Here is a 26,630-nt window from a genome sequence, read left to right as displayed (position 1 = left end):
GCCTCTGACGTCACGGGCGCGCGGCGCGCTCGGGTTACGTCATCTCCGCGCGCCAGCGCCGCGGGGACCTGTAGGGGGCGGGAGGTGCTGGCGGCGCGTGATCCTGGGGCCTTTCTGCCGCGCGCATAGGTACGGGGGGTGGGGAGGTCGGGGGGTTCGCTGGCGCCCCGCGGCCGCCCGCACTCCGGATCCCGAACCCCGAGCCCCGATCTTCGGGCTGCCTGGCCCTTCTGGCGGGTGGGCAGCGCGGGGGCGCCGAGGGGAGGGGCCGCGGCCAGGAGCGCCTCATCGCGGCCTCCCTGCGCGCTGGCCCGGCCCAGGTTGCCCCCGTGCCCGTGCCAGCCAGTTCCCAGCCCCCTGGCACCGAGGCCAGACACTCCCCGGGCCCTGGACGGTAACCGATCGCTCCCTGGCCCTTCTCTCCTGCCCTGCTGACCTGCCGAGGCCGCTTCCTACACCATCACCACCACCACCACCACCCTCGGGTCATAGCGGGCGACTCTGGACTTCCTGCCTGAGCTTTCTGTGGGCACATTCCAACCCCTGCCCCACCCCGGGGCCACTTCCGGCCTCTTCTGGACCTTTCAGAGATAGGAGAGGGGGCCTTGGCAGTGGAGGGCCCAGTCCCCTGGGAACAAGGGATAAGGGGGGGGGGGGGGCGAGGGGTCTCAGGCCGCTGTCCTTGGTTCCGAGCGCTTAGATGCCTCGCCCCAGGCATCCAGATACGCTTCAGAGAAGCCATGAGCAGGAACCTGTGCAGGCCCAGCCCAAGATACTGAGAGCTGAGGAAAGACAGATTGTACAGGCCATGGGGGGGGGGGGGTCCTCTCCTGGGACTTCTCTCTTTTAAACACTCTACTGTGCTCCCAGAAGGATGACAGGTGGCGAGCGAACATTTGAAACCATGTCCCTGAGGACATTCATCTTGGAGATACAGTTTTGATGGACCAAGGGCTGTCTTGTGGAGGGGTTCGGCCTCGTTTAATTTTCCTGCAGGGTGTTACGCGGCCCAGTGTGTAGAGGCTCCTGGGAGGCCCGGTTAGCTTAGTGGAAGGATCCATTTAACAGTGTGAACTCCCTATCTCTGGAAGGAATAAGCAAAGACAGTCCAGGTAGTTTTTTATTGATTGATTGGTTTTTAGAGAGAGAAAGGGAAAGAGAGAGAAACATCGACCGGTTGCTCCGCCCACTCATGCATTCATTGGTTGCCTCTTGTATGCCCTGACTGGAGGTTGAATCCAAAACCTTGGTGTATCGGGGTGACGTTGTAACCAAATGAGCTACCCGGTTAGGGCCAGTGGAGGCGATTTTTCCTGCCCGCTGACCCACTGTGCAAGAGATAAGGATTAGAGTAAATGATGCCAGGGTCCGCCCGTTCAGACCCTGCAGTCCTCTGATAGTCCGAGTTGTCCGAGTTTGAAAGCCACTTGTTAAATTCTCACTTCGTCTTTTGGAAACTTGCCCAGCTCTGGACTTCTACATGTTCGGGTTACTTTTGAGCGGTCACAGTGACAATTCCTTAATTTGAGTCCCATTATTACTACAGCAACTGCCTTATTTGTACACTCTCCTTGATGCCCGAGCTTCCTCACCCAAGTTATTTAACTTTCTCTTCCCTGAGACGTCACTGTTCAAGAAACTGAAGGGTTTGAAGTCCTGCTACCCTCTCTCTTTTTTTTTTTGAAACTGTTTTCAACTTTCTAGAAAGCTCTTTTGAAGTCTACCATTCGCTTAACCACGCTCGGTCACATGCCCTTTTGTGGGTTTCAGAGATAATCTATTCCTTGTGTTTATTTTAGGGCTAAGGCACTGATGTTTGAACGGGAAGCTTCAAAAAGTTTAAAAGTGTCTTCAGAATGGCTTTGAAGCACACAAGCTAGAAATCACCCCAGAACGCGCCGTCCGTCAGCATGCATCTCTCCTATTGCGCTTTCCTGGCGAGGTCTTTGAAGGGGTCATTCTGCAGAGAGCTGATGCTCACGGGACCAGATTAGCGGAGCTGGCTTTTCTGGGAGAATTCTCTGGCTTCATTATCTTCTCTCCCAGGGTTCTCAGAGGCACCCATGGAACTGAAGGGCTTGCCAAGAGGGAAGTGGCACCTTCCTGTTGAATGAAAACAAAGCAAGTGACAGTTGTGACTGAAAACACTTAAGACCTCCCACATCTGGACTCACCGGATCGGGGACACAGAGGAGCGGTCACTGCTGGGGAGGAAGAAGCCACAACTGGAGGAGAAAATCCAAATAAAGAGCATGAGCGTGACCTGAAAAAGTAAATGGCCACCTCAACAGAGAGGAAGTCAGCCTCCTGGTGAGTAGCAAGGCCTGCTGTGGTTTAAGTTCCTGCCAGGCTGCCGGGCGGGTATTTTGGGTGAACTGAACCCCAGCCAGACTGTCTTGATTTTATTAAGGGAAAAAAAGCCATTTTCTTCAGAGCAGCTGAGTCAAACATGTGAGCCGTTTCTCACCAAAGCTGGTGTGCTGTGACTTTGCCAGCTTCGTGCAGTGTTCCAGCGAGTCGGGCGCGGCTGGTAGATGGTACAGGAGATAATCGTGGCCGATCATGCATCGGGCTTTGATAATAATGTGGGCGTTGGAGCCCTCGCTTTTGAAAGCTAAGAAATGGTTGCACTGCAGAATGACACCATGAGAAGGGCTTGGCCAGTCTTCAGTGTGGCTGTTGCCGGGTATTGCACAATGTCTGCCTGCAGCTCCGGTCCCTTGGCATCCCCAAATGGGTTAAGCCTCTCTCGTAATTTGGCTCAGCAAACCCGAATGGAGGAGATGAAAGCGAAAGGCCTGGTTTAAATAGACTGAGCAGGGTTAGTGCCTGATGATATATGTGGGGAAGTCAAACAGATGGCGCAGTTCAAAATGACCCCCAGGTTCTCTTATGTGCACTTGGAAGCGGGGGGCGGGGGGGAGGGGTGCTTTTACCCCAAGGACATAGGCCAGGGCAGACAGGCCCAGCAGTGGGGTTTCTGAGTTGAGTCTGAAACACTTGGGGGCTTTCTGATCGGGACCTGCCCTGAAGCCAGTAGCACATCTGGAAGTCAGGAAGGCGGGCGGGACTAGAAACTGGGTTTGTGCTGGTCATCAGAAAGACCAGGTGGGAGCCAGAGAGGGTGAGAGGGAGGGGGGCCGGGGGAAAGAGCACAGGTGACAGAGCGTCACAGCTCCTCCTCCTTAGGCTCTCACCTGATCGGTGTGCTCGCAGAGGTTTGCAAGTAAAACTCAGGAAGCCTTTGTAGAGTTTGCCTTGCGATCCTAAAGAGGCTATTATAATTATATGGCAGAGCAGACCATAAGACGAGGGAAGAACAGAGGGTTATGGAAATTGAGAAGAGGCATTCCTCTGGGCACCCGCAGTTTGATGAGGGGTCGTGTTTGAGTTCATCCTCGTCAGGTTTTGTAGGCAGAGAGGGGCCCGGTGCGTCTCTGTGACCTTTAAAAGGCCCCCGTTTTCCCTGCATTGAAACCTGGTTTATTTTCTCCCTCCTATCACCGGGCCCCAGCGCACACTTGGGCCCTCAGTAATGTTTGTTAAATGAATTCTAGGAATTTATGGATTCATTTAGAAGGGCTGTTTCGGGAGATCGCTGTGCGCAGCAGTTGTGCCGAGTGCTTCGGAGACGTTCTGACTTACTTGGCTGCCAGGGCCTTGAAAGACAGTTTACCAAACCATGTGAGCACATAGTCCCAGTTCGATGTCTCCAGTATGAGGCGTCACTGTGGGCACTCGTCTTTCCTGTCTTTCTCAGATGGTCTGACTGCTGGATAGAGGCCTATTTTTAGTTCGACTCAACTGCACTTAAGAAATGGTTTTATCTACTTGTCGCCACTGGGTTCTTCTTCCTCCGGGGCCATAGAGGCTTTGCAAATACCGAGTCATGAGCTGTAATGAGCTCTCGGGCTGGGAAACAGGGAGCCGTGCCTTCGGCTGATCCCGGATGAAAGGCAACAGCTCTGCTCTGTTCTCTTGCCAGGTGGAATTACTTCTTCCTCTACGATGGTTCCAAGGTAAAGGAAGAAGGCGACCCAACAAGAGCTGGCATTTGTTACTTCTATCCTTCTCAGGTGAGCCACCCAGCCTGCCATGGTTTGGTGGGGATCCATCCACGGAACAGAACTTATGCCTCAACGTGGTGACTTTTCAAAAGTGTAGGGTTTACATTGGGACAGTTTTCTATGGATAATCCAGCACTTGGCACTTCTACTCTTAGACTTGGTTGTAGTAGTTCTTGTTCTGGTCTTTAAACTTCCAGCTCAGTGCCTCCATCTTATCTGGCTCTTACCATCACGATTTTCTCTCTGCCCCACTGCTCCCAATTTTTGATCGGCTCGTTAAAAAAAACCAAAAACTTTTACTCAAACATATACAAAATATCATGAACCCTTACATGCCTGTCACCAGCTTTAACAGTTATCAACACTTGGCCAATTTTATATGACCCAACCTAAACTCTCTGCCCTTTTATTCTTGGAGTATTTTGAAGCAAATCCTAGATATTGTGTTATCAGGATCAAGTAACCTCTCTAACTGAAAAGGACTTTTCTTATTTAAAATCACACCTAACAACAGTTACAATAATTAGTAACAATAATTCCTTAATATCGTCAGGTAGTGCCTATATTCAAATTTTGCCTTATTACTTAGATGTTGCCTAGACCTAGTTTCCCTTCTTCTCTCCTTCCTTCCCCCTTTCTCACTCTTTTTCCTGATCAGGACCCAATCAAGGTTCGCTGTTCCATTGGGTTATGTTGTGTGTTAAGTCCCTTTCACTGTAGCCGTCCTCACCCACCCCTCCTCTTTCCCCCTCTATGCATTGTTACGGAGAAACCAGGCCATTTGTGCAATAGAATGGGAGCCTGTCCCACGCTCTGGGCTTGCTGATGACTCCCTCCTGGTGGTGTCATTTAACATCTTCTATCCACCGGGTTTCCTTTAAACTGGTGGTAAGATCTAGAGCCTTGATGAGGTTCAAGTTCATTTCTTTTAGGCAAGAATTTTTCATAGGTGGTGTGTACATTTTCTGTTCATCACATAATGTCTGGCTGCTCAGCAGCTGAGTTAATGCTAAGATCCATTAGGGCAGGGGTTCTCAACCTGTGGGTCGCAACCCCTTTGGGGGTCGAACGACCCTTTCACAGGGATCACCTAAATACATCCTGCATATCAGATATTTACATTACGACTCATAACAGTAGCAACATTACAGTTATGAAGAAGCAACGAAAATAATTTTATGGTTGGGGGTCACCACAACATGAGGAACTGTATTAAAGGGTCGAGGCATTAGGAAGGTTGAGAACCACTGCCTTAGGGGGGTCTGTAAATTCGCTCACATGACTACCCTGTGACTTGGATAATTGGGATTAATCCAGGTTGCTCTGGCCCCTCTGCAGGGGATTTGAATAGGGATGAAAGTCCTCATGCTTCTACCCATGCTGGGGGGTAAATTCTAGGGTATAATCCTAGGGAGAAAAATGCATTTCTGTGGAATCATGTGTTCACTGTGGGTGTTCAGGCGGGAGTCCACAGACTTTGTCCGAAAACAGCTAAATTAGGCTTTGTAAGAAGCCACAGATGGTCCTCATCACATATTCTTTGTTGCTGTTCTGACAACCCTTAAAGAAATTCTTAGTTCACAGGCCACATAAAAATAGGCCGCTGACTGGCTCTGGCCCGCAGACCATGTCTGCTCTAAGGAATGACACAAGAGCCCAGCAATTTCAACTTCCTGTCTGGCATTTGCTGCTTTCCCATAGACCCTGCTTGACCAACGGGAGCTGCTCTGTGGCCAGATTGCCGGGGTGGTCCGCTGTATCTCTGACATCTCGGGCACTCCTCCCACTCTCATTCGGCTGCGGAAACTGAAGTTCGCCATCAAGGTCGATGGAGATTACCTTTGGGTGAGTTTCACGGGCAGAACCAGTGCCTCTACCACGAGTCATGGTCTGGGTGATAAGTATCGTGACGGAAGGTTTGGAAAGCCTGTGCTGTTCGAGGGTCAACTGTATGAATATTTACTATAAAACTCTTTCAACTGTTTGGTATGTCAGAAAAAATTCATAATGAAATGCTGGAAATAATACCAACAAAGATGAATATCCTTCCTTACATTTGAACACCCCTTCTGCTCAGAAATACTTTGAGATAAGTGTAGGCGTGGGGAAAGGGCACTTGAGCGTATACGGTACTGCTGTATGTAAAGAAATGGCTGTTCTTTTTTTCCTTCTTCTTAACGGTTCTTTGAAACCTGCCATACATGCATCAATGTTTTCGAGTTTCTGGGTCATTTATCCAGGAAGTATGGAAGTATAAAGAAGTAAAGATGGGGATTAAAAACTCAATTTGCATCACAGAATAGAAAGAATTTCTATAGGTTGGTTTCAGTCTTTCAAAGGAGAGGAGGAACCAGCCATGATATGTCAGAAATGTTTGGAGAGTTCATCATAGGAGTGAAATAATACATATAACATTGCTCTCTGCAGGCTCTGTCATGCTTACGTTTGTGAGATTCATCCATGTTGCGTGTATGGGCAGTGCCTTCCCTTTCATGTTGAACCTCATTCCGTTGTCTGAAGACATCACAGTCTGCTTATTCATTCTCCTTTATTTAAAAAAAAAATATTTTTTATTTGATTTTAGAAAAAGGGGAAGGGAGAAGGAGAGAGAGAGAGAGAAACATTGAGCCCACAACCCAGGCATGTGCCCTGACCTGAAATTGAACGGCGACCTCTCAGTACACGGCGCGATGCTCAACCAACTGAGCCACACTGGCCAGGGCTCAGCCTCCTTTTCCCAGACACGTGAACTGTGCCCAGTTTGGGGCACGTAAGAATAAGGCTCCTCGGAACATTCCTATCTGAGTCTTTTCATGGACGTAAGTTTTCATTTCTCGTGAGTAAATATCTCCGTGTGGAATCGCTGGGTCCTGGGGTAGGTGTGTGTTCATTTTATAAGAAACCACCAGCCCTTTCCCCAAAGTGACTGTGCCATTTCACATTCCCTCCATCGGTTATTTTCCATCCTCGTCCACACCGATGTTGGCAGATGTTTAATTTTAGCCATTCAGCTGCATGTGCCGTGGCAGCTCATTGTAGTTCCATTTGCATTTCCCTAACGACTAATGGTATTAAGGCTTTTTCATGGGCTTGAGGCCATTTGTATATCTTCCTTTGCGAAGTGTCTACCCAAAGCTTTTGTCCATTTTGTACATTGGTTGTTTTTTTTTTTAATTGAGTTGTAGGGGTTTTTTATATATATCCTGGATACAAGTTCTTTTGTCTGATACATATTTTAAAGATATTTTCTCCCACTTTGCAGTCCTCCTATTGATTTTCCTAATGATGTCTTCTGATGAGCAGATGGTTTTCATTTCAGTGAAGTCAAATTTATCAATCTTACGGTTATTGCTTTCTGTATCCTGTCTAAAACCATTGCCTACCTCAGTGGAGAAGATGTTCTCAATTTGGGGGGAAGTTTCTAGTGTTCGCTTTTAAATTTGAGTCAGTAATCCGTCTTGGATTAATGCTTGTGTTTGGATGTGAAGTAGAGGTCAAGGGCCCTTTGGTTCCATACAGATCTCAGTGGTTCCAGCACCATTGCCGCACAACTGCCCTTTCCTATTGGACCCTTCCCTGTTCGGCTCCTCTGTCAAAGGTCAGGGGCCACTTAAGCGAGGCTGTGTCTCTGGGCTGCCTGTCCTTCCATTGGTCTCTCTGAAGATCTTAGAGAGGCAGCACACTCTCTTAAAATCAGGTAGGGTAAGTCACCCTGCCTTTTTCTTTTGCAAGTTAGCTTTGCACATTTCAAGTCCTTTGTGTTCCTGTAGTAGAATCAGTTTGTCATTTTCTAAAGCAAAGCTGGTGGGGTTGTGATCGGAATCGCATCCGACCTACAGCTCAGCTGGGGAAGCAGCAGGCTCTTCACCCGTGCGGTCGGGTCACATCAGTGAGGGTGTAACTCCTGGGTTAATCAGGAGGAAAAAAAGGTCCTTGCCTGGCAGAGCGTACATCTAGAGGGAGTTTGTACATTTCCCGCCTGCAGGGTTGGTTTGCTCCTTTGTTCACGTGTCTGGTGATTCCCTGAGGAAAGGTTCCTAGAGGTAGAATTGCTGAGTCAAAGGACATGAGCATCTTTCAGGCTCTTGGAACATATGGCGAGATGCTGTCTAGCAGAGCCAGTGCTTATCTTCGGGGAACGACGCTGCACCCCGCATCTGGGAGCTCTGAGGTGCGTGGGCATTTAGTCAGTTTCTGTTCTCAGAGCCCTTGGTCCAGCTCGGAGGTGCCGGGGCTCTTCGGGAAACAGTTTCAGCCCAGCGTTTGCAGTGAACCCATATTAGACATTCAGTGTCCAAATAACAGGCCTACCACTGCGCCGGGTCCGAAAAGAGGTCAGCGTTGGCTGGGTGGTCAGGGAAAGCTGCATGGAGGTGCTAGCATCTGTGAGGGGCACTGAAGGGATGGGAGGGCGCTGGGCCAATGAACAGGAAGGAGGGCATTTCAAGTTGGGCAACGTGTACTAGACCTTGTTCTCTGCGGAGACCAGCTTGGATGGAGTGGAGGGTGTGGGCTGGGCATAGATCAGTTTCAATGGGCTATGGGGTCTGGCTGTGGTGAGCGAGCCCTGGATGCAGGGATTCGGGGCTTGGACTCCATCCAGGAAAATGCCTGTGTCCGTTTCCCTCGTCACAGGTGCTGGGCTGTGCTGTGGAGCTCCCGGATATCAGCTGCCAGCAGTTTCTGCACCAGCTCATTGGGTTTTTTAACTTCTACAATGGACCTGTTTCTCTGGCTTACAAGGTATTGAGCCTGGATGTGGCATCTCTTGTGCAAAACCAGAATTGCCGGAACACAGCACTTACTAGCACACTAGGTTCTGTTCCACTCCACACGGACACACTGTGTCCAGCCCCCAGGTCGGGGACTCCTGGAGCCCCTCTCAGATGCCTCTGTTCCCCAGTGGCATAGATCACAGTCATTCCAAGGGTTTACCTCCATCTCCTCCCCCTGGGGTAGGTGGGAAGGGCAGGGCCCTGAGTGTGGTGAGGAGGTTCAGGGTAGGAAGTACCCCTCCCTCTGCCGGTGTCCGTGTGAGGAGTCAGGTTGTGGTAGTTGGGATCCTTACCGAAGAGGTGTCTCTCAGAATCTCCGCTCCTGCGCTCAGGCTGTTTCTGTTTCAGAATTGTTCTCAGGAGGAACTGAGCGCCGAGTGGGACACCTTCATTGAACAAATTCTGAAAAACACCAGTGATCTGCATAAGATCTTCACTTCCCTCTGGAACTTGGACCGGACTAAAGTAATTCGCCTCCCCCTTCTCCTTTCACGTATGGGATCGAGCTTGACACCTTTGTCTCTCCCCCTTGAAATGAACTGTATATGGAGAGAGGTGACGGATGTGTCATTTCTCAATCGCGGTGGTTAACACCTGCACTAAATTCCATGCTGCTGCTCACCAGCTATGTGAGCCTGGACAAGTCAAGGTGCCTCTCAGAACCTCACTTCTCTTATCCATAAAATGGGGTCATAATACCTGCCTCCCAGCACTGTTTTGATGATGAAACAAGACAATACCTAAATGACACAAAGTAAATACTTACTTAGTAACGGTAGTACTATTATTTTGCTCATGTCCCAGAAATGTTGAACTAAGTCATCTGAAGGCCCCTTCTCCCTTGTTAATAATAGATGATATAATTATTCTCACCATTAGAAGGCCCAGAGCTAACACTGTACAGACAAGGTCGCCATATCTGGGGGGGAGCGGCTGAGAAGTGTTTCGCCTCTGAGCCACTCCGTCCGCCACTGGCATTCAGTGACACGTAGGCTGCTCATGTGGCTGGCCTGGCCGCCTGCGTCGTCTGTAACTCTGTGGCCTTGATCTTGGTGAACATCACATCCTCACTGTGCAGTGTTTTTAGGGACTTTCAGCAACTGACTTCTTACAAGGAAGGTGGAACTGAGGCGTCTCCCGAGTGAAAGCCATGATGTTTTCACTTCACGTCATGGAAGAGAGGCCTGGGCCCCCTCAGGCGTCCAGTCAGCTGGTCCCGGGGGGCACATGCTTCAGAAGGAGGCTGGGGGTGCAGCGGGGTGGGCATCACCTGGCACCATGACTTGCATTTGAGACCTGCCGGCCTCCTGCCTGCTGCCTGCTGGTCTCAGCACGGATAGTCAGGGTCTTCTGGCCAGTCTGTGTGTCCCCTGTGAACCGCCACATGCCCTATTCACTGTGCCCTCCAAGAACTTGGCATTTAGAGGTGTGGGGAGTTCTGGGTATAGAGAAGACTCGGACTTCACCAGGTGACATGGTCTCCTTTTTCCAGGCTTTGGGTTAGGGCCTGCCCACAATCTACAGTCCCCTTCCCTTTCCTTCCCGGACTGGAAGCTTGCTAACCTGTGGGCATGCTTCTTGCCTGCACAGGTGGAGCCCCTGCTCTTGCTGAAGGCGGCCCTCATCCTGCAGACCTGCCAGCGCTGCCCTCACGTGCTAGCCGGCTGCATCCTCTACAAAGGCCTGTGAGTACCGCCAGAGCCTCTCCCCCTCCCCGTCCCCTGCAGCCAGATCATGCCGTCCCAGGCCTAGGCGAGCGCTCCGTCTTGGCCATTTCCTAGTGGGCTGGTTTGGCAAATAGCAGGTGGTTCAGATTTGATTGAGGCTACGTACCTGACTTTGAGCAAAGGTGGGACGTTGGAAACTGTTGTGTCCAGAAAACAGTCAGGAATGGAAAAGCCAGGCATTTGTTTATTTATTGAGTTTATTGGGGTGACATCAGTTCACAAAACCAGACAGGTTTCAAGTGCACAACTCAAACATCATCCGCACGCTGCATCGTGCGCCCATCGCCCCACGCAAAGTCCCTTTCTGTCCCCCCCTTTGCCCATTTCACCTACCCCACCCCCTCCCCCTCAGGCTATCACTACACTGTTGTCCGTGTCTGTGTGATATGTTTTTTGGCTAATCCCATCATCTTCTTTCATCCAGTCCCCCCTCCCCTCTGACAGCTGTCAGACTGTTCATGCATCCATGAGCAAAGGCAGTTTAAAGAGATCATATAATTCTCAGGACGGGGCATGCGTTTCTAGTTGTCAGTCTAGGTCAGTGGTTCTCAACCTTCCTAATGCCGCTACCCTTTAATACAGTTCCTCATGTTGTGGTGACCCCCAATTTCATTGTTAAAAATTGAACATAATTAAAGCATAGTGATTAATCACAAAAACAATATGTAATTATATATGTGTTTTCCGATGGTCTTAGGCGACCCCTGGGAAAGGGTCATTCGACCCCCAAAGGGGTCGCGACCCACAGGTTGAGAACCGCTGGTCTAGGTGATGGGAGTGCAAAGCCCCCAAGGTCACCAGCAGCGGCATGTTAGTGAGAGGTGTGGGGCCTGCGGCATCCTCCTGCGGCTGCAGCTCTGCTCTGCAAAGCAGTGGTAGTGCTGCTTCTCCTCCGACTCCTGCAGCCTCTTGGCTGACCGTCTCTTGCTGGGCTCTGAGATCTCTATACTCTTCATGCACTTGGAGGGCCTCTTCATGAGCCTGAGTGCCTAAGAGGCCCTCCACGCATCTTCCAGGGCCTCTCTCCTCGTGGAGGGTTCGCCCTTACAGCCCAGGGCAGGCAGGGCTGGGGCGCTGTGCCCAGAGCTTTCTGACGGCCGAGGGATGTGTGGCTGGAGTAACTCTCCAGCCCCTGGGGACTCGGGTCTTCGAGGCTGTGTTCCCAGTCCTAGCTTCTCTCTCTCAGCCGTGAGATTTTCTCCGTCCATATTGGTCTACCATAGTAGCTGCACATTTATTGGTTATTTTTAATATTAATTTAACAATTCATGAACAGTTAAGTGATTAACTGTTCTCTTTTTGACGGAAATTTAAATTGTTTACCCCTTTTTTCTTAAAACGATTTTACCTTTTTTTCTCTGTAATGAACATTCTTCTGCATATTTCTTGGTACAAGGCAGTCACAGGGTTGGGACATTTGAAATTTTAATGGAAATCGCCAGAGTGCCCTCCATGAGGGCTTTACCAGTTGACACTTTCACCAGCTGTGTCCCCAGGATCTGGGCCAACTTGGGGGGTGAGGGATCTTTTCAGTCCAGAGTCCTGCAGTGTATTTCTTCTCACACTGTCTTTGTTCCTGTGTCTGACCTCCTAGGATTGTGAGCACCCAGCTCCCACCCTCCCTCACGGCCAAGGTCCTGCTTCATCGAGCTGCACCTCGGGACCAGGTAGGGCTCAGCCACCATCTGGCTGGAAGCTTCCGCACCAGGCAACCCTGGGAGACTGGTCCGCCCGGGATGGAGGGGTGCTGTGGGGGCGGTCACCTCCCTTCATCTTGTCAGGACCCCAGGCCTGTCAGCGTCATTTCCTCACGAGTGACTTCCCCAGCAAGGCTGGCAGAAAAGCTTGCTTTCCGCGTGGTGGGCTTGGAGAGTTGGTTTTTCTTCAATCCAAGTGCAACTATGAGAACTTGACTTCCCTCAACGCTGGACTTTATGTCAAAGAGTTGAATTTTTTTAAATACATTTTTACTGAGTTCAGAGAGGGAGAGATAGAAACATCAATGATGAGAGAGAACCACTGATCGGCTGCCTCCTGCATGCCCCCACTGAGGATCGAGCTCACAACCAGGCATGTGCCCTGACTGGGAATTGAACCGTGACCTCCTGGTTCATCGGCTGACGCTCAACCACTGAGCCACACCGGCCAGGCAAGATGTTGGATTTTCATAGATGCTAAAGGATGACTTGGGAAATCAGATACTCTTAAAATACTTCCATTGCATATTGACTTAATTGCTTTTATAATGAGAAAAAACACACATGGATGCTCATTGAGAATCAAATTGCTCACAGTTGCACTGTACATTGGTGATCACTTTTCATTTTACTTGATTCGTCCTAACAGGAGGTCACAGGTTTAATGTATCGCAGGCCTAGCTCTTTGCTCTTATTAAATCAGTAGCCATTTAGAACGATGGCAGGGCTTCCGTCCGCTCCTTCCCCTCTGCTGGTGGAGGTGTCGTTAGAACAGTCTATCTGGTGAACTGTTTATCACGAGGGTCGCAGGACCTTCACGTTTTTGTCATCCTGGAATGTGTGTGGGCACTGGGCCAGGGCTATGGCAAAGGAGGCCGGATTCTAGAAGGGTTCTCTGAACGTACAGAAGAAAACACGAAGCCCCACTTTCACCCCCAGAGGGGAGCCTGATGTGAGTGGGTGGAGGCGGGTTTCACCTGCCCCCCATGGTGGTGAGCAGGCAGCGAGGACAGCCTCCCTTCCATCTGCTTCGCAGCTGGCACGTGCTGGGGACAAGCATCTGGGACAAACTTACTTTATGAGCAGATGGCCTAGTGCAGTCCCGATGGTTAGCGAGGAGGAGAGTGGTACCCAGCGCCAACTGGTGTGTGTGTTTATTTGCAGAGAATACCTACAGGAGGGGATGCCCTGCGGGAGTGTGGTAAGTCATGAGGCGCACTGAGGATGCGGTCCTTTATCCTGCCTGTCCCTGTACAGTCCTGTGAACGTGTCCCAGATGCTATTTCATCTGCTCGGAAGATTAGGGAAATGGATGGAACAGAGCTTCGAGTACAGCGTTAGCCATGGGAATCCTAACTGCAAATAAGGCTCATGATTTTAGGCGCATCTTCTTTAAAAATGAAACTTACTGGGTGACATCGGTTAGTAACGTTAACCATTGGTTAGTAAGTTACAGTTCTATAACAGGTTTTCTGTATACTGCATTGTGTAGGCGCACCCTTTAGATCCCCCTTTCCAATTCCTCCTTAACTCACTATAGCGAGACGGCTCAGACAGGTTCCGGGGGACCCTGACTGGGAGAGGGCCAGACGCATGGCCAGTGCTCGGAGGACCTGTGCAGGACTGGACACGTGCCCAGGAGGGTTGTTGGTGTTATTTTGAAGCATAAGTTGGGGCACACTCCTATTGTCAGCTGGAACTGCTCTTCCCCCAGTTTATATCTTCAGTGCCACTAAATTTTCTTCCACCGGTGTCACCTCCACAGCTGGGAGCAAAGGGTTCCCCGTGGGCTCTTCCTTGCTGACCACAGAAATCGTGGCTGCAGTTACGTGCTTCTGTCTGGGCTGAGGAGTGTGTCACAGCTCTGCTCTCTGGCCCGGCATGCTGGGGTACCTGTGTCACCCCAAGGACAGTTACTCCCCCTCTCTTCTCTGGTCCAGGCGGGCCTTCCATGTTGCTTTGTGATTCCAGGAGCCGTCCTGCCCCCGAATGTCCACATCATGCCTGTTTTCGTGACGGAAGAGGAAGCTGCCAGTCTCCATGAGTTCCCACGGGAGCCTGTGACCAGGTAGGGGAGCACCGGGTTTCCCCTTAAACCACGCTTTAGGGGCTCCCTCTCATGGGTTTATGCGCGCAAGCCCCTAGGTCCTAGGACGTCCCATCCGTCCTTCACTCCATCTTCTCCGTGCTCTGCCCTGGAAGGGGCTCCGGGGACTTCAGCAGAGAGAGAAGAGGCAGCCGGTATGGTGACAGGAGTGTGGGTTTCAGGACCCTGATCTGTTACTTATCTGCTACATGACCTTGGGCAAGTGCATTCACTACCTGAGCCTTAGTTTTTATAAAATGGACCCAGTAAAACCTACTTTCTGGGCTCCTGGTGAAAGCTGAAACAGTGTTAGTGTAATGCCCGGTGTGGGGTGACTTAGAGTAGACCCCAAATGCGGCTGACTCAGGGGGGCCTGCCGTTTCCAGTCGATGATCCTGGCATCACTGGTGAAGCCTGAGGGCCAGGCATCGCCTCATTTTTACGCCAATGGTTTGGCCTCTTAGGCTCTGAGGCCCCAGGCACCGATGCGGTGCTTTAGTCTCCCGGGGAAGGGCACGTGCCCTGTGCTGTCACTGTGTCCTCACATCTTCCCTGTTCGCCAGCCCTCCTGCATCTCCAGCCGGACTCCAGGGGTGCTCTGCTCCGCATCCTCCGAAGGGTTGCAGCCCCTCTGCCCTGAAAGAAGACGGGCACGAGGAGGCCGTGGCCTGGCCGTGGGCAGCCACCCCTGAGCCCAGGCCCGCTGACGCCGCGTGGCCAAACGGCAGTGGGGAGAGTGGACACCCCTCCGACCGTGGCCCGGAGAGCTCCCAGCCTGCAGACCCGCAGGCCACTGGCCTCCGCCGCTCCCCAGTGACGGGGAGGGAACCCGGTCGGCCCAGGGGGAACGAGGAGCTGGACTTGTCTGAAATCCACATTCCAGAAGCTCGGGAAACGGGAACAGCCTCAGGTTCTCCTGCCTTCTCCAACGGGTGTGTCCCAGATGGCGGTGGTCCTTGTCCCAAGGGATCTGTCAGCAACTCCGGCCACCCGGACCCCAAGGAGGCCCTGCCTGGGGACACCGCCATCGCGGGCCTCCCCTCCCCCTCCGCTCCTGACACGCTCACCCAGAATGGAGCCCTCGAGCCGCACGAAGACCTCTCAGGGGACAGCAGCCCCGCCCCACTCCCCAGAAGTACAAGCAGGCCATTGTCATCGCCTCGCCCAGATTCAAGGCAGAGAGGAACTAAGCTTCCGGAGGGGGGAGAAGGCACGGAGCCGTGTGTGGATGGGGTTCAGGAGAGCCGCTCAGGCCCCGGCCTGGAATGCCACTCGGGCTGTGCAGACCTTCCAGACGACAGCCCCTCCACAGACAGCACTGACCCCGGGGCGACCCCAGCATGCCAGGGAGAACTCGTGCGCATGAACCTCTACACTCACAGTGTCAAAGGGCTGGTGCTGTCCCTGCTGGCCGAGGAGCCACTGCTGGGAGACGGCGCCGCCATCGAGGAGGTGGTGAGTGCTCCGCCCTGCCCCAGCCCCTGGGAACGCGGGCAGGGAGGGTGCTCCCCGACGCCGAGCAGGAGGGGACAGGGCTCCGTGCTGCGTGCCCCGGTGAAAGGCCTTGCTGATTCGGTGGGCATGGGCATGGGCATACCCGCCTCCCGGGGCTTGTGGGGGTGAGTGAGAGCAAGCCCAGGGCACAGCTTGTTTTGCATGTTCCTGCGTCTTCCAGTGTCTTGGACGTGGAAGACCAAGTTGGAGTCTTGATTCTGGCTGTGGGACCAGGCACACAGGCCTTTGCCCCCCGAGCCTCTGGCTCCTCATCAGCAGTGCGACATGGTGACAGGCCCTGCTGTTTTAGACAGTGTGGCATGCGCACACGGTGTTGCTGTGCCATCGCCACCACTGTTGGCCTCACTTCTGAACCTGGGCAGCTCTAGGATCTGAGTCGTCTGGAGCCTGTCCCTGCATGTCACAGCCGGTGTTGGGACTCCTTCAGAAGCTCCCCTTCCCTGCTTAGCACCCCCCCCCCCCACTGTACCCCAGTGAGCTGGAGGCTCCTTCCTAGAGGGCCTGGGACGTCCCAAAGCCTAACTGGCTCCAGAAGCTCCTCTTAACCCGTCCCAGCCCCTGCCCCACTTCCAGCAGTACCTTCTCTGGGGCCTACCCTGGAGATGCAGTTGCTATAGTAACAGCCTTACTGTCGTTGGCAGGGCGGTGGTAGCAGTAGGGACAGGAGGTTGAAATTGCTGCAGGGTGAATGGTGTCCTGGGGCTTGCCTTGTGTTTGTTCTTCAATCTGTATTATTCTCAGCCGGTCTCCTCAGCACGCAGGGTGTGACCCTCCATAAAGGAGCCAGTCACCTTGCAGGGCAGAGGCAGAGGATGGCAGCTTCCGTGCGCAGAGCCCCCGGCGAGACTGCTCCTCCGCAGACCTGCCTGTCGCTCCCCGTCCCTCAGACACGGTCACCATGTGGCTCCTCTGCTTCCATACCCGCCTTCACCGCAGCTCTCAGCGCCGCCGCCTCCTCCGACAGCACAGGGACCACGGGCTATACATCTCCTCTTCCTGCGAGGCTTGGTTTTCAGGGTCTGTCCTTAGTCTCCAGCTGTAGACAAATTATTTTGAAGGTCCAGTGTTTGGATGCAATAAAGTAGATATGATAGCTCTTTTACCTTCCCCCAAAAAGAAAAGGAAAAACTACTTCAGGCTGCACTTGAAGAAGGAAGTAAGATGTATCCTGTAGACTCAGTGTGTGCTAACCACTTGACATCTATCCTTTAGCCAGCCTGTGGGAGGGTTCTGGGGCAGGCATTGTAATTCCCATTTTACCAGCAAGAAAACTGGTCTCGTTGAGATAAAGACCTAATGCAAGTAGCGGGCCCAGAATTCTTGCTCGTTTCTCCTCCCCACCCCATCCACTCTGTCCCCTACTGACCTGACCGTGGAGTGGTCGGTGGGAAGGTGAGGAAAAGGGGAGGTGCCCGCCCTCCGTGGCCCTGGCTATGTGGACACGCCCTTGGTGGCCACAGCCCACCCATGTGTTCGGACAGCTGCCGCCACGGGCTTGCATGTAAAGTCAGGTGCGGTGTAGGGAAGGCCCCGGGAAGAGAGAGCAGCTTACTGAACACGACGCCTCTCTTCTGAAGAGTAGGGTGTGGTGACTGAAGAGCTTGCTGGTCGGAGACTGGGGTGAAGGACCAGCCCCGAAGGCTGCCTGCCTCACCATTTTGGGAGAGGCCTCTATTGCCTTTTGCCCCAGACCTGCTTTCCGCCCGCTGCTGTCTGGAAAGCAAGGCCCTGCAGGAGGGTAAGCTGCAGCTCCGCTGTGACAGTGAGCGCCCCCTCCCCGGTGCTGTCACTCACGAGCAGGGCAGCCTGGTGTCATTTTGCCATCTTGTCTTTCAGCGGATCACCTGCCAGCTCTTTATGTCGGCCCAGGGTGGGAGGCTGGGAGGTGGGTGGACGGGGATGAGCGGGGAGCAGCCAGGAGAGATCGGATTATTTCAGAGGAAGCAGACTGAACTCCCACCAGGGGGCAGCATAGAGCTACTGGTAGTTCCTGCTCAAAATCCGAAGGCCTCTCACTGACCTTCACAGGCAGGGATCACACCAGTTCTTCCTGACTGCAGGGCACACCGAGCTGTCTGCGTGCAGGGGGTGAGCTTGGGCTTGGTGCCAGAGTGAAATATGGACGTGCACCCTCCCCGGGAACCTGGGCTTCTGAGGGAATGTGTCGGCATCGCTGGTTCTGCACCTTGTGGCGCTCTCACACTTGAGCCCCGCGCTTTGCTGTGGACTAGAAGCGGGAGGAGCCAGGAGTCAGGCCCAGCTCCGTGTCTCCAGGGCTGCGGTGAGGACTGTATGTGTAGCATGTACCAGGGGCTGGCAGACTCTAATGCCAAGGAACACACAGCTGCTATTTCCCGCTTTGCACAACCACTGAACTCTGCTGTGACGGTTCTCAACCTTAGACAGTATGTAGCTGGTGCGGCTGTGTCCCAGGAAAACTTTATTTATAGACCCGGAAGTGGGAACCTCAATAATTTTCATGTGTCACGATATTATTTTGATTTTTCCCCCTAACCATGTAAAAATATAAAAACTATTCTTAGCTCTCGGGCTATACAAAAACAGAATGGGCCGGGTTTGGCGCAGGCCATGGTTTGTAGGCCCCGGCACATATGCAAGCACTTGGTTACTAGTAAATAAGGCGCACGTCATCTGATCATTTCCATTTTCTTGCCTCTATAAAAATGCCTTCTCTCAGGGTGGCGCCTTAGCGTTTACAAAGGATTTTTGTAAATGTATTTTTATTGATTTCAGAGATTGAGAGAGATACAAACACCAATGATGAGAATCATTGATGGGCTGCCTCCTGCACACCCCACACTGGGGATTGAGCCTGCAACCCAGGCATGTGCCCTGACTGGGAATCGAACCGTTACCTCTGGTTCATAGGTCAATGCTCAACCACTGAGCCACACCAGCCGGGCAGGGAGGGTTTTTTAATACAAGTGCTGGGCCAGTCTCCTCAGCCGGGTGCCTCTGAACAGCGCACAGAAAACCATTTGACCGACAAGTCCCGGTCCTTGCAGCGCGGCGCATGGCTATCCTGTTCTAGATGGCCAGAGGGGGCTCCTTGCAGACAGTGGAGGCCGGGGAGCCCAGGCCTGGCTGAGAGCCGGGAGGGTGGGGCCGGTCGGCGGTGCTGGTGCTGGTGCTGGGCAAACGTGTAGCCTCCGTGGGAAAGTCGTCGCTGGAAGGAGAGGTGTGAGGGCCAGCAGTGGCTATTTCGGGATGGTGAGACTATGGGCTATTTTTCTCTGCTTTTTCCTTCCTTTTAAAATGTATTTTTCTGCTCTCCTTTGTTTATTTTTCTATAATTTTACAACAGCATTAAAATATCAGGGCAGAAGTTAGCACTTCTCTAAAAATGGGTAAAAACGCGGGTCAGAGTCCTTTCTAAGTCAGTAGCCACGCGGTGTTGTTTGGGTGACCGTCTGCTGGGCGCGGGCCTGCGGGTTCACTGCAGCCGGGCCCGTGGGCTCCTCCGCAGTTCCACAGCAGCCTGGCGTCCCTGAACGGGCTGGAGGTCCACCTGAAGGAGACGCTGCCCAGGGACGAGGCCACCTCCTCCAGCAGAACCTACAACTTCACGCATTACGACCGCGTCCAGAACGTGCTGACAGGTAAGGGGCCGGCCCTGTGCGCAGCGGTGTGGCCGGGGCACCTCCTGGAGGGGGTGGAGGTTAGACCTGGGGCCAGTGAATGGAGGCTGCCGCCGCTCTGTCGGCATCTATCGGATGTGCAACTAGGCTGCTGTTTCCTCACTTGCAGCCCCGCTCCCACGGCATTTAGAATTTGCTCCTTGCTCGTTTGTCCTTTTTTGGCTATTTCTCCCGTGTTTGAGGGAAGCACACACATGTTCAAATATCTGTGATAAGTTTCTGCCTAAAATTGTGATGCCCACAAACCGGTGTCGCTTACCATCGGGGGCAGTGCCTGCGCCGCTGCTTGGTGGCAGCTGTCAGGGCCCAGCTCCCTGCAGGCCTGTTCCCTCCCCCTTGGCACCTGCACGCGTGTCCGAGGCGACAGCCCCAGGTTGGGGAGATCTGGGAAGGAGTCCGCCACTCACAGCTCTGTGTCCTCTTCTGGAAGCGAACCTGCCTCAGGCGGCCACGCCCCAGGACCGCCGCTTCCTGCAGGCCGTCCGCCTGATGCACTCCGACTTTGCCCAGCTGCCCTCCCTGTACGAGATGACCCTGAGGTGAGCCTTGCCCTCAGTCCTGCACAGGAATCGCCTTCCCGAGGGCCCGGGGGGAGCCTTATTCATGAGGAACATTCCAGTTACTGCCGTTCGGGTCTTCTGTTATTCGCCCTGGCAGCTGCTATAACCTACTCGCATGGTTTCCTGTGTCATGTATTTTGGGGGTCCCATCCTGGGGCTCAGACCTGCTTTAGACATTGGGGGACAACGGTGAGGACAGCTCTGGGGAGAAGGGTCTCCATCTCCTTGTCACAAACGGTGCTGAAGCGAGGGATGGTCTTCTGACCTGTGACATCATCGTGCCCATTATAGTCCTCAGCCTCCTCCCAGGCCTAGGAAGCAAACATTTCCCCTCACCCAGCAGCACCCCAGCGATGCCCTTAGTTGTTAGTTTGGTGTATATTACTCCAAGCTTTGTTGTTTTTAATATGAAATATAGATTAGTATTTCTATGTTGATTATTTTAAGTCTTTCTTCTAGAAAACAGGATCATACTCATGTACTGTTCACTAGTTCCTTTTCCATCCCATCGCATGCCCTATACACCTCCATGCCAGCAGACAGACATCTGTTCATCATGATTGTGGTTTGAGTATGTAACCAAGTGAATTCTCCTTTCTCCCCACATGCTTCTCTGTGAATCCAGTAGCAGAGCACAAGGCAAGTGGGAAGGTCCGAGGAGGGGAGTGCCTGCCGTGTGAAAAAGTCCCATTTAGTCCTTGGGACGATCTGGAAACGTGCATTTTCCCCTCATTTTACAGATGGGGGCATTGGGGCACAAGCAATAGCAGTGACTTGCCCCAGGGCACACTCTTTTAAAGTGGCAGGGCCAGGCTCTGACTCTAAAGTACATGTTCTCTCCACACGTTTCCAGTTTGGGGGGCCTCTATGGCAGGCACAGACCGTCTGCGTCGTCTGAGACCCGCTGCAGCAGCGTCGGGCTTATCGTCTCTCTTCCTCTCCTAGGAATGCCTCCACGGCCGTGTACGCCTGCTGCAACCCCGTCCAGGAAACCTATTTCCAGCAGCTGGCGGCGGCCCCGCGGAGCTCCGGCTTCCCCAGCCCCCAGGACTCCGCCTTCAGCCTCCCGGGCAAAGCCAAGCAGAAGCTGCTGAAGCACGGGGTGAACCTACTGTGAACGGGGCCTCGGGGAAGGCCTCCCCGGGAAGACGATCAAATGCAGTGCCCACCGAGGAGGCTCTGCCTTTTAAACAGAAAATACCCCCTGCATTTTCCCGGGAATGCTCCTCTCTAGGAGGTTATGACGGCGGAGTGCTGGATGCTCCTTTACAGATTGGGGGGACGGGGTAGTTCTTCAGGTCCGCAGACCCGGAGCGCGTGATAAAGACCTTGGTTCACCGGCAGTGCTGGGCCAGAACAGGCGCTTCGGCTCCTTGTACCAAAGAGGTTCGGGGCCGGTCAGATCTGTCACTGGGCTGAGGCGCCTGACATCTGCCGCTGGTCCGTCCCAGCCTTAACATGGGCCACAGAATTCAGGTGGCATTCTTTCTAGAACGTAGTTGTCCCGAGTGTTTTCCAGCCCTGCCTGCAGGGGGCGATGTGCGGTGTGAGCGCACGGAGAGATGGCAGGTTTGTTAGCAAGCTGCCTGGCACACCACTTCCCAGTGAGATTGTCTTCTGAGGGGTCCTCCTGGGAGGGAGGGCTGGGACAGTCGGGGGTGGGGGGGTAGCCACCTTGTCTGAAGTATCTTAGAACTAGACTCAAAACTAAGAGCCCAGCCCTGGCCAGTTTGGCTCAGCAGATAAAGCGTCAGCCTGTGGACTGAAGGGTCTTGAGTTCGAAACTCCAGGTTGTAGGCTCGATCCCGGCAGGCTGCACACGGGAGGCAACCAATCAGTGTGCCTCAGATCTGGGCTTTGCACTGCTTTCTCTTGAGTGAGTGTCCCCAAATGGTAGTTTCCAAAATGTTCTGGGGCAAAAGCAGACCTGTGCTTCTCAGTGTGGCTGTGTGTGAGGGAACCACATTCATTTGTGTTTCATGTCTTACATCATAGTCAGACATGTTATGAAATGCGGTACAGACCATAGGATGAAGCTATTTACCAAAGTCTCCTCAGTGTTTACTGGAAGATTCCATTTGAAAACTGCGATGTCATTAATTGCATCTCATGTGTATGTCATGGTGTCTTTTTCTTGAAACAAGTTCCAAAGGCTAAAATAAAACAGCCAAAATTGCCATTGAGTTCTGATTAATTAAAGAGGACCATGTCTAGTGACCAAGTTAAGGTGGGGGCTGAGGTGTTTTGTGTGTGTGCACGTACGCACATATTTTGCGTGGACACGTTTCTCCTTTTCGTGCCTGACCCAGGGCGGCCAGGGGAGGACGGTGCACTTCAGAATGGTCTCTGCGTGGGCGATGGGCCCAGCCAGCTGCTCCGAGGAGCACCAGCTTCCTCCATGCTCGCCCACAGCCGCCTCCCCCCGCCCTCCTGTCACTGGCTGGCCCAGAGGGCCATCTTCCCACAGGGATAAATATCTATCCTACCTCCAGCTAGGATAAATATCTATTTTCCTCCTTCTCTGCTAAGTTCTCCAAGAAAAAATTCATCCCAAGTCTCCACGCCAACCACGCAAGGAACCTTCAGGACTAACTTCCACAGAACGCGCTGCTTTTCCTTTCCCCTTGCGGGTATTTTTAAGCTGCCCAGCTTTTCCTTTTGCTCCAGAGCTGACGCCCCCAGAGTCGAGCTGGGTGGATTACAAGCTGTCGTGTGTTGAAACAGGGACAGTTTGGAGCCTGGACCCATTTTCATCCACCCACCGGGAGCTCAGCGAGCCGTCTGATTCAAGGACCCTTCACACAAGATGTTTCACAAGAAAATCGCTGCCTGCCGCTGGGCCTTCCTACATGGCAGGCCATTGGCAGATCTTAATCTTACTTGTTTTGCATCCAGAAACCTCTCTTCCCATCTGATTTCCCAGGGCTGCCATTGCGTTAGAAATGCTTTTAATACGAAACGCTTTGGTTTCTGAGAATCAGTGCTCAGGCAGCCAGGTGCTGCCCTTTAAGGTGAGTCTTCACGATCAAGTGAGGAGCGCCCAGGGCTTGGGGCCAGACCAGGGGACCCAGCAAGGCCCGTGGGCAGGAGGGTGACAGGAGCCATCTGTGTGCTGTAAAAAGGCACTGGAGTCTGAATGAACATCCTTCATCTCCAAGCAGACCACAGGGTTCCGGTGGCAACAGGCGCCTGTGGGCTTTGGTGTCAGAGTCCTGGGTTCCAGTCACAGCGGTGCGACTTCCTGCCCTGGAAAGTGACCCAAGTTACTTCGTTTCTCTCAACCCCATGTCATGTTCTTTAGAGCGGAAAGGAAGACGCGGTGTATTTAAAGGTGTGGCATACGGTGGGCCCTCTCTGCGAATGAGTGCAGCGTGAGTGTCGCTAATGGCCTTCCAGGCGTCCCTGTGCAGGCGGTCCCTCTGCAGGTCGTGTTTGAGTTCAAGACGGCTGAGTTTACTTGGCCACCTGGTTTCTCACTGCCGAGTCCTCCAGCCACCGCATGACCTTGGTCACATCAGCTGCCCGCTCTGAGCCTGTTTCTCCTCCTCAGTGTGCACAACTGTCCCTCCTCACCGTGTGGCTGTCCGTGTTAGTGTGGACATACTGTATGTGGAGGGATCGTCTAGTGAGCACGGTGCTCTCTGTCCTCAAGGAGGAAGGCCCTCACCTTGAATCGGGGTGGCTAAGGCATCGGAAGTGTGGGAACACAGGGAAGGTGGGAGGTAACTAGAAATCAGGACCAGTGTGCATGCCTGGGAGGGAGGCAGAAAGTCAATCAGCCCGTGTGTGCTGCCTCCTGCCACCTAACGCTGCAATCTGCCTGAGTATTCTCACTGCCATCTGTCAGCAGCTCGAAGATCTGTGGCCTTGTTCTGTCCTGCTCCCTGTGCTCACAGCTGCTTAGCGAGACTCCGCTGGGGAGGTCAATGTTGGGGGTGGGGGGGTGCTGGCGGCAGGCCGCAGTGGTCCTTAGAAACAGCATTTTGTACTTAGCTTTGCTTTTCGTATTTACATTTTAAAAATATGTATGCAGCATGCCCAACCCACCCAGAATTTGACTTATTAAACCTGAAAGTAGGCATAGGGCTCATTTTTACAGATGAGGCTCACAGAGTGAAGTAGGACTTTTTGGTGGCCAGGGATAGAAACCACAACTCAAACTTGGCTTAAGAATAAAGGGGGATGCCCAAAGTCACTGATCATCCGAGAGATGCAAATTAAAACAGTGAGGTATCACCTCACACCTGTCAGAATGGCTACCATCAACAAATCAACAGACAACAAGTGCTGGCAAGGATGTGGAGAAAAGGGAATCCCCATGCACTGCTGGTGGAAATGCAGACTAGTGCAGCCACTGTGGAGAACAGTATGGAGTTTCCTCAAAAAATTAAATATGGAACTGCCATTTGACCCAGTGATCCCACTTCCAGGAATATAGCCTAAGAAACCTAAAACACCAATCAGAAAGAATATATACACTCTATGTTCATAGCAGCACAATTTACAATAACTAAGATCTGGAAACAGCCCAAGTACCCATCAGTAGACGAGTGGATAAAAAGGCTGTGGTACATTTACACCACAGAATACTATGCAGCAGTGAAAAAGAAGGATCTCTTATCCTTTGAGACAGCGTGGAGGGACCTAGAGAGTATTATGCTAAGTGACATAAGCCATTCAGAGAAAGACAAGTCTCACATGATCTCACTCATATGTGGAATCTAATGAACAACATAAACTGGTGAGCAAAATAGATCCAGAGACACAAAAACGCAGAACAGACTGCAGAACCTCAGAGGGAAGGTGGAGGAGGGTGGGTGGATGGGAAATGATCGACCAAAAAACTTGTATGCGTGTATATATAAGCATAACCCATGGACACGGACAACAGGGTGGTGAAGGCAGGGCAGGTTAGAAGGGAGCAATGAGGGAAAAGGGGGGACATATGCAATACTTTCAACAATAAAGACTTTTAAAAAGAAAAGAATAAAGGGGGAAGCTTCTTGGCTCATGTAACTGAAAAGTCGAGAGGTAGAGCTGGTTCCAGGAAAAGTTAGTTAGGACCCAGGACTCAGATGATCCCCATGGGGGCGGGGGGGGGGGGGAGAATCTTGTTTTCTCTGTGGTTTTCACTCTCAGATTTTCTTTACACTAGATCCCCACGTCCACCACTGAAAAGTTGCCTCTTTCTCAATGGTCCCAGCAAAAGAATTTGAATCATATGCCAGCCCTGACCCAATCTGACTGCCCAGGGGTTTAAAAGGCTTTGATGGGTGTGGAGAGGGTCATGTGCCCAGCCCTGGCGCAATCTCTGAACAGCCAAGAGTTTGGAAGGCTCTGATGGGTCAGTTCTGGATCCTAAACAAAGCCCTGCAACTGGGCCTGGGTCACCTCCCGGAAACCCAAGGACTGAGAATAGGGATGTTATGGTCCTGTAAGGGGCTCACCAGGGTGCTGCTGGAGAAGTGTGTTTAAAACACTGACCGTCCCCTCGAGGCCCAAGGGCGGGGGGGCTGCCCATCATCACACAGGGACACGGCCCAGACTCTCATCTCAAGCTGCCTGGTTCCAAAGGCTTTTCTATTTTTGCTATTCAGGGCAGCAACCCTCAGTTCCAGTTACACATTAGAATCAAGGCAGGTAAAGGGTTAAAACAAACACCAGGACTGGACCGTACCCCTGAACCAAGAAATGAAATGCTTTGGGGGTGGGGTGTGGGCATCAGTATTTCTCAAAATACTGATTGTACTGTGCAGCCAAGGTCAAGAACTAGTGCATTAGGCATACGCTCCCCGTCCCCCACTATAAGCTGTAGGTGTGGTCACGGTCACCAAGGGGCTCAGAACCCAGAAAATCTAGATGAGTCTGGGGAGGATGAGCAGGTGCCTGGGACACGTGGGATGTGACCTGGTGCAAATCGACCTTGTGCAGTCTGGCCTTGGAGCTGATGCCGGCTGCATCAGGGTCAAGGCAGGGCTTCTCACTTGAGCGGGGCGGGCATGCTGGCCCCTTTGTCGCCTTGAGCATCCCAGGCTGAAGCATATAAATCACATCAGCAGCTGCCTAGCTGGCGATGCACCTGGAGGAGGGAGAAACGCCGCGGTCTCCAGCGAGTGCGGCTCTTCCGTTTGCCAGGGCAGCCCAGCCAGGGCTGTGGGCTGGGAACGGGCTTGCATGGGAAAACACCTGGCGGCCAGACTGCTCCTGGGGCTCCAGGCCACCAGGGCCATCTGTCCCTCTTCTAAGAAAAGGAAAAAAATTCAAATTGTAGCTACTGAGGAACCTGCTTCTACAGGGACAGAAAGGAGCCACTGGCTGCCCCCCCCCGCCCCCCCTCCCCAAATCAGATGTGCTCATCCATCTCTGCCTCATCCATCCTGCCTCCTCACCGGCTTCTCTGTCACTGCCTGGGACCTCGGCCATGGCAGGAAGGGAGCCAGCATCGCTGCTCTGCCTGCCAGGGACCATCCCTACAGAGGTGCGATCTGAGGCTCCCAGAGGCTCCGGGACTGGCCAGAGGTCACGTGGGAAGGAGCACCTGGCA

The 26,630-nt window shown here is 52.8% G+C and overlaps 1 protein-coding gene across 3 annotated transcripts; it reads left to right on the top strand.

The window, feature by feature from the left end:
* The first annotated feature begins 13 nt into the window (after window positions 1-13).
* On the top strand, window positions 14-22,263 carry HPS4 (HPS4 biogenesis of lysosomal organelles complex 3 subunit 2). Of its 3 annotated transcripts, XM_059676978.1 has the most exons (15): window positions 14-129; window positions 1,800-2,310; window positions 3,986-4,076; window positions 5,769-5,912; window positions 8,703-8,810; window positions 9,191-9,307; window positions 10,433-10,527; window positions 12,164-12,236; window positions 13,431-13,467; window positions 14,238-14,334; window positions 14,916-15,807; window positions 19,355-19,487; window positions 19,957-20,065; window positions 20,712-20,725; window positions 21,032-22,263. In XM_059676978.1, the coding sequence occupies exons 2-15, from the start codon at window positions 2,276-2,278 to the stop codon at window positions 21,178-21,180; spliced, it is 2,094 nt and encodes a 697-aa protein (XP_059532961.1). In that variant the 5' UTR covers window positions 14-129; window positions 1,800-2,275; the 3' UTR covers window positions 21,181-22,263. The 3 variants fall into 3 exon arrangements, with proteins under 3 accessions (XP_059532961.1, XP_059532959.1, XP_059532960.1); XM_059676976.1 differs by lacking the exon at window positions 20,712-20,725 and having other exon boundaries at window positions 16-129; XM_059676977.1 differs by lacking the exon at window positions 20,712-20,725 and having other exon boundaries at window positions 31-129; window positions 2,047-2,310.
* The last annotated feature ends 4,367 nt before the right edge of the window (window positions 22,264-26,630 follow it).

This window comes from Myotis daubentonii, chromosome 19, assembly GCF_963259705.1.
Source record: "Myotis daubentonii chromosome 19, mMyoDau2.1, whole genome shotgun sequence".
Taxonomy (NCBI): domain Eukaryota; kingdom Metazoa; phylum Chordata; class Mammalia; order Chiroptera; family Vespertilionidae; genus Myotis; species Myotis daubentonii.
This window is presented reverse-complemented; position numbering and strand designations above follow the sequence as displayed.